Consider the following 6,770-nt stretch of genomic DNA (forward strand, 5'->3'; position numbering starts at 1 on the left):
TGGGTGTGATTTTTGTCAGCGTTGATTGACAGTGGCCAAGCGACCTAGCAGCTCTCATCAGATTCTGATTCAAATGCCAGGATCCTGATTGGAGCACATAAGTACGTGACATAATGTTTTTTCTAATTAACTCCTGACCACAGCAAACCAGTGTGAAACCCAGAAATCATCATGTAAAACAGGGGTCTCAAACTCAACTTACTTGGGGGCCGCTGAAAGTAGAGTCTGGGATTGGCTGGGCCGCATCAAGTATTCCAAAAAAACAACAACTATTTCCTCCAAACATTTGGCTTTAAGCCCCTAGATCTGATATGGTTGGTGAATTTCACAACAACAGACATCACATTGTCAAACCTCAGGCATTTGCCGCAAAGAGTACTTAGCTAGCTTGACAACCGTTACGCCGCTGTCAGGAGACTACTACGGTAGCCCATAAGTGACAAGCGCAATGACAAAAAGTTTCAGAACGGGCGGGCCGCACTAACACTTAACTTTGATGTCAAGTAGGGGGCCACAAAATATCATCCCGCGGGCCGCAATTGGCCCCCGGGCCGCGAGTTTGAGACCCATGATGTAAAACAACCCAAACTGTTTCTAAAATAGGCAGAACAATGTGTTAGTGTAAGATCTCATTGCCCATAGTAAGACGCTGATTGAGGAAATACGTTTTCAGGGCCTTTAGGTGTAAAAAGAAACGTTCTACTAATGTAGCTCAACTGGAGGCATTCCTTTCTATTGGTACAATGAATGAGTCTCCTCAGGCTGTTGATGTGCCTTTTGAGCAAAGCACTGAAACAGTAAGGCTGCTCACACTCATGTGTTACAGGCTTGCTGTGTCCTGGAGGGTAAAAGCACTGAACTCCATCTACATTCATTTTTAATTTGCAGAATAGAGTTTAATGTCATTTGTAGGCTAATATGATCCATTAAAAAAAATTGGTTTCAAGTTTTATGAAGCTCTGTATTGTATTCATAGTTTTTTTTTTTTTTTTTTTTTTGAAAATATGTTTATTGCAGATCAACATTGGGTACAGACTGCACTGGTTCATACAAGCAACACTATTTTTTTCCATTTTCTTACTCATACAATAACAACAACAGCAGCAGCAGCAACCAAGAACATACATTTGTAATAATTTGGCAGTATCTAAATACATCAATTGTTAGGCACAGTAGCAAATAGCACAACATAATCGTAGTTATATATATACTGTGAAAAATAGAATCACTGGCTATATTCTTATGTAACAGTATGATACATGAATGTGGCTCTGAATCACTGATTCATATATAAACATCCTCCTATTCTTCTCCCATGAATCCTCCCTTTGTCCTAATTTAGCAGGGGTCCGGTGGTAAAGATACCACAACGGATCTTTCATCTCCAACACTCATGCTTGGTTACTGTTGCTATGCATAGTGGATCGTTGCCGTCACCGGTGCATCCAATAGACATGTCGGCGCAGCCAGGGAGTCTAAAAACAGCATTCTATATTACAGCATATAATGAGAGAGGCTTCATCAGTGTTCTCTCCAAATGTCACAGCAGCTTTAATGATCTACTGAGCACACACATTCACAAGTGCACACGCACAGAAGCTAATATATCAGGTGCAAGTGTGAATGCAGTCACAGTGTGTGTTTTTTTTTTCTGCTTTGCTGGCGTTTTTTTATTAATTCCACCTTTCTTTATTTCTTCTCCTGCTTTTAATTCTCTCCAATTGAGCTATCAATTCTTTTTAATCCTCATCACTTCTGTCTTTCTCTCATCCTTATCTTCGTCCCTGTGATTTGATCTCGTCTTATTGTGATTATCAAACATGGCTTGCATAAGTATTTTGGTTTATGCACACGCATAGAAAGTTTTGAGTGTGTGATCGCTCCCTGGGCTGCACATTTTGTGTGAAGATTCATGAGTGTGTCTTCAGGGAATATCTATTACTCATCATAGGGAAGCCAACAGGAGACACTTTTAACAGCCTTGGAGCACACAAAGACCCAAGAACCTCTCTCATCTAGCACGGCAAAGCACAACAGCTTATGTAACGTTGGTATTTTAGGCATATATGTCAAACTACCTCCAATACTCCTTCCAGGATGTGTGTGCGTTTTATGTTAACACTGTATAACAAAGTTGGTTCAGCAGAGGGAGAGGAGAAAATTCACTAAATAATTTAGATGGGATGGACCGGGAAAAGAGATAGAAGTTATGTGATAAAGATGGACGGCAAGCAGAAGACTTGAGAACTACAAGAGGGGAAATGAAAGTAAGAATAGGGAATACAGCAAATAAAGGAGCATTAGTTCTGGAAACAAGGCAGCAAGCTAACTAAGAGCTGCAGACTCAGAATGTTGGGAGATGGAGAATGTTTAAGACAGAGAGAGAAGAAGAAGCTGTGTGATTAAGGAGTGAGACTCATGGAAAAGGACAATGCGAGCGAGGAAAGACGGAGCGAGGGGAAAGGCGAACACGCCAGCCGGGGCTCTTGGTGCAATGCAGACGGCATTGCCATGGAAACAAATGGAGGGAAAGCGCAGACGAGGAGGAGGGGATTAAATAGAAAAGGAGGGGGGGGGGGTTGGTCAGTCAGAGGGGAGGAGCCGGCTGTCAAATGAGTAACAAGTGTGTATATGGAGTTAAATGAATACTTTATAGTTTGTATAATGTAGTGAATACTTAATAGTTCAAAGATGGGTTTAAAGTGGGGATGTACTATAAACTAGCTCATAGATAGATAGATAGATAGATAGATAGATACTTTATTGAGCCCAAGGGGGAAAATCAAGGTCCCTGTAGCTTACAGACATCATACACAACATACGCATACATCATAACAAATAAACTAAATAAAAAATCCACATGAATGTACTAAGGGATGTATAAACATGAAACACTTGCAGTGACAGGGAAATTATATTGTGCATAAGGTGCTCTATGATAAGGTGCTTTGTGGTAAGGTGCTCTGTAAGAGTGTGTGTCATGGTGGTAGTGCAAATAAGTTTCTTAAGGGTGATTTGACAGATCCAGCATTATTATAGACACACTTGTGAGCCAATAGTGTTCAAATAACAGTTTTAAATGCTGTATTCTCAATCAGCAGAGCTCTACAGTTCAATCATGTGCCAGGCAGAGTCAGGTTACTGCTGCAGTGATGGTGCTGGTCGGCCTTTCAGTCTAAAGTGTTGGACTAAAGAGTTTCTGTGAAACGCTGCCTCAATAAAGGAAATTGAAAAAAAAAAATTAAAAAAGTGATGGGGGATGAGCCTGTCGCCATGGCGCCATTTGTCTCAGGTGGCATTGTCTGGGTCCAGATCTGAGGGCGGGGGTTGTCATGGCAGCAGGAGAGCATGGAGTTGCAACACACATGGATACACACTTAACACACACTGTGTTGGAAATATTCTTGACTGCAGGATTATAAATAGAAAGCAGCAGAAAGCAGCACTCGTCTCCTACACCCATGGGACCCCATCATTCTTATCTTCCTCTTCACCCCAATTTCATCAACACTTCTACTTGTCCTCTCTTCTCTTTTTCAGTCTTCATCAGTCTCTCAAGGCCCTCTCTCCTCTTGTTAAATTTCCTCTTCCCCCCCCCCCCCCCCCAAAAAAAAAGTCTCATCAAGTGGCTTTGTTTTGATCTGTTTATCTCTGTAGTGATCACGATGATGCAGGGTGTCTGTGGTTGCCATGGCAATGAAATGGGCACGGTGATGATGCTTAATGAGCTTAGAGTTGCACAGGCTAATGAAGTGGGACGGCTGTACCTGTGTGCGTGTGCGTGTGCGTGTGCGTGTGCGTGTGCGTGTGCGTGTGCGCTCTTAACTGGCAACAATAAGCAACTGCTTGTTAAAAGTCTCCTTTGGTTACCATACCGTTGAACTATCTGGGCTCCTATATAGAGGAGAGATGTGTCATAATGAGCTGCACAGACGCAGCACTGAAACTGAGAAAGTTGATCAGTTGTTTGTCTTGTTTTTGCTTTGTTAACCAGTGATTTACCTCCAAATTAACAAGTTGAAGAGGGAAAAGGTTTAAGACATTTTCAAGAATTTAAAACGACTACTGCGGGATTAAAAAAAAGTGCCAACCTAGACAGCTCCTGTCAAAGGGAAGTCCTGGAGATTAGGCTGAGACTTTGTAGAGCTCTTTATAAAACAAGCTTAGCCAACACAACGGCTAACAGCAGCTTTCTCTAGACTGTCACCCCCAGTCTAGCCCAGACTGCTGTAGATGACACTGTCTGTGAGAGTGTCAATGTTGCCCAAAGGTGTGAGTGTACAGGCACTAGTGCTTTTCTAGTGTTGTGTCTGTGTCTATGTCTATGTCTGTGTCGGTCTGACTGTCTGTCTAAAGTGCCCTGAGGTGCATCGGTGAGACGCTAGCCTGCAATGCCTCTCTGGACCCTAAGAACTCTGGGTTATGTTGCAAAAATGATAGCAGGATAGGATTGGGAGTGATGGTAGGGATAAGGCTAGGGTTGTCTGCTAAAACTACATGAGTGTGCATGTCACATCATAAACCCAAATCCCTTTGACTGTGCTTACTACTTTGAACTCAACATCAGTCCCACAGAGATACAGTGTGTCATTAGAAGTGTCATTCTTATGGGGTTCTCCAGCTCCATCCTGTTGACCTAGCGTCAGCAGAGTTGAGCCTAACGATTCCTCGAATTACTCAAATGATTTGATTACAAAAACAATCCTCGTAAGCAAAGTTCTTTGCCTCGAAGCTTTGTTAAATCAGTGTAACTGTGTTTCTGCACGGAGGATTATTACTGGCACACAACGGGCTGACGCTTCTGTGGACACAAGACTGACAGCACAGATTACAAACAAAGGAAGACAGCGAAAATAGTGAGCGGTCTAAGAGAAGAGACAGGCGAGAGAAAACGACAGAAAAGTTTGGGATCATTTTAAGCTGCAAACATGCTGCTACATCATCTCAGTAGAAAACAGTGTTTCACACAACTACAGCATCATACTGTAATAGCGATGTTATACAAACAATGTAGAACGAAAGCTGTCGGTTTGTAGTCTGTTTTTTAGTTTGCCGCTAATCTTTGGAAACTTAGTTGCTGCCGGAGACAAACCAGCCCCTCCCCGCAGCATGGCTACTTAATATGCACGTGAATGACGTCACCGGACCATGCAGGTGTTCTTTATCTTTATTTTTTCTCCTCACTCTGTATTAGGCTTCTGAAAATGTGGCCCCCTGAACAGTGTAGTTGAATGGACCTCCTGTACGCTTTGAACCGTCACATTTAACCTCAGCTTAGTGAACAGCTCTTTTTTCATATGCAGTGCAAAGAGCTAGAGGCAAGAAGGGGAAGGGTGTGATGATAAATAATAATAATAAGTATATTTACTATTGTTGTTTTACGGTTATATTCTTACTAAGTATTTCGTACTCGATTAATCGAGGGAATACTCGAATACTAAAAGAATCAATAGTTGCAGCCCTAGCTGAAACTAAATACCTTTCTTCCTCCCTCTTCCGTCTATCAGCTCAGTCTCCCTTTCTCTCTATCCCGCCACTCATAGCGTTCCTTAAGCTGCCAGTTTGTGTGCGTTTCTACCACACAAGTCAGACTCAGGCGTCTCCCTTAAGCTCATTGCGCCCTGACTCACAACAGCCATTGTAAAATGGCCTGTACGTGTTAAAAATGGGTTGTAGCCAAACCTGCAGAGTGGAGAGATTTTCCAATAGTGTGGCGACATCCCAGTGGAAATTAGGTGAGATTGCCTTCTTGCCTGAGTGAACTTGCTTCAAAGTAAAGAGTGGGGGGATTGGGGTTCTCCAGGCTAACCTGAATTTGTCTTTACTTGTAGCGAGTTTAAAAAAGCAAACATTAATATTTCTTGTCCAGCCCATCCCACAGACAAAAACCTTTTGACAGAAACAGCAATCCTCCGTTGTTTCTCCATCTGTTTACTTGTATCTTCACAGTTGCAGAAAAAAGATATATAGGGGTTGGGATCTTTTCATACTATTATTGTTATCATTATCTCTATGCCCTCCTCTGATTTTTATGCTAAACGGATTGTCTTGCTGTAATTAGGGCACTTAAATCAGGAGCTTTCACTTCTTGTGTTTTTCAGACGGCGGGACGAAGAAGCTTCGCAGCACCATCCGGCGGAGCACAGAGACCGGCATTGCCGTCGACATGAGGAACCGAGTGACACGGCAAGGCAGCAAGGACTCAACCGACGGCAGCACCAACTCAAACAGCTCTGATGGAACGTGAGTATCCTACCAGCAATTCATCCACCCGTCCATGCATATACAGTATCCATCCCTTTCATCATTATTCTGCTTCTTCTCTCCCAGCTTTGTCTTCCCTACCACACGCCTGGGGCCTGAGAGCCAGTTCAGTGACTTCCTGGATGGACTAGGCCCCGCTCAGATCGTAGGCCGGCAAACGCTAGCTACACCTCCCATGGGTAAGCCGAGTGGGATAGACTGTAGACCAACAACGCCGTCTTCGCCTATTAAGTCCATCTCATTCTTGTCTAGCATTGATTGATTCTTTTTGAGATCTCATGAGATTCTTCGCACTCATGTAAGATTTAGGTCTGTTAAACAACGGCAAAAAGCAGCATCAATTTGATCAGCAACCAGACAATCACAGTTAAATAAAGTTGTGGTATGCAATAATCTAAATATTGTTTGACTGTAGGATTACTGAGGATCAAATCTACAGCCATATGTCCACATGCAAACTGTTAGATGCACAGCAGAGAAAACCTGGGACAGACCCAGGCTCTTGG

At 42.9% G+C, this 6,770-nt stretch overlaps 1 protein-coding gene across 1 annotated transcript in view; it reads left to right on the top strand.

Annotated features, from left to right (window-relative positions):
- rims3 (regulating synaptic membrane exocytosis 3) overlaps window positions 1–6,770 on the top strand; it is a 35,995-nt gene that overhangs the window by 24,853 nt on the left and 4,372 nt on the right. Inside the window, exons 3-4 of the mRNA XM_032535824.1 lie at window positions 6,102–6,243; window positions 6,331–6,443. Coding sequence (XP_032391715.1) covers window positions 6,102–6,243; window positions 6,331–6,443 — 255 coding nt within the window. The remainder of the gene's footprint in view (window positions 1–6,101; window positions 6,244–6,330; window positions 6,444–6,770) is intronic.

The sequence above is a fragment of the Etheostoma spectabile genome, chromosome 14 (assembly GCF_008692095.1).
Source record: "Etheostoma spectabile isolate EspeVRDwgs_2016 chromosome 14, UIUC_Espe_1.0, whole genome shotgun sequence".
Taxonomy (NCBI): domain Eukaryota; kingdom Metazoa; phylum Chordata; class Actinopteri; order Perciformes; family Percidae; genus Etheostoma; species Etheostoma spectabile.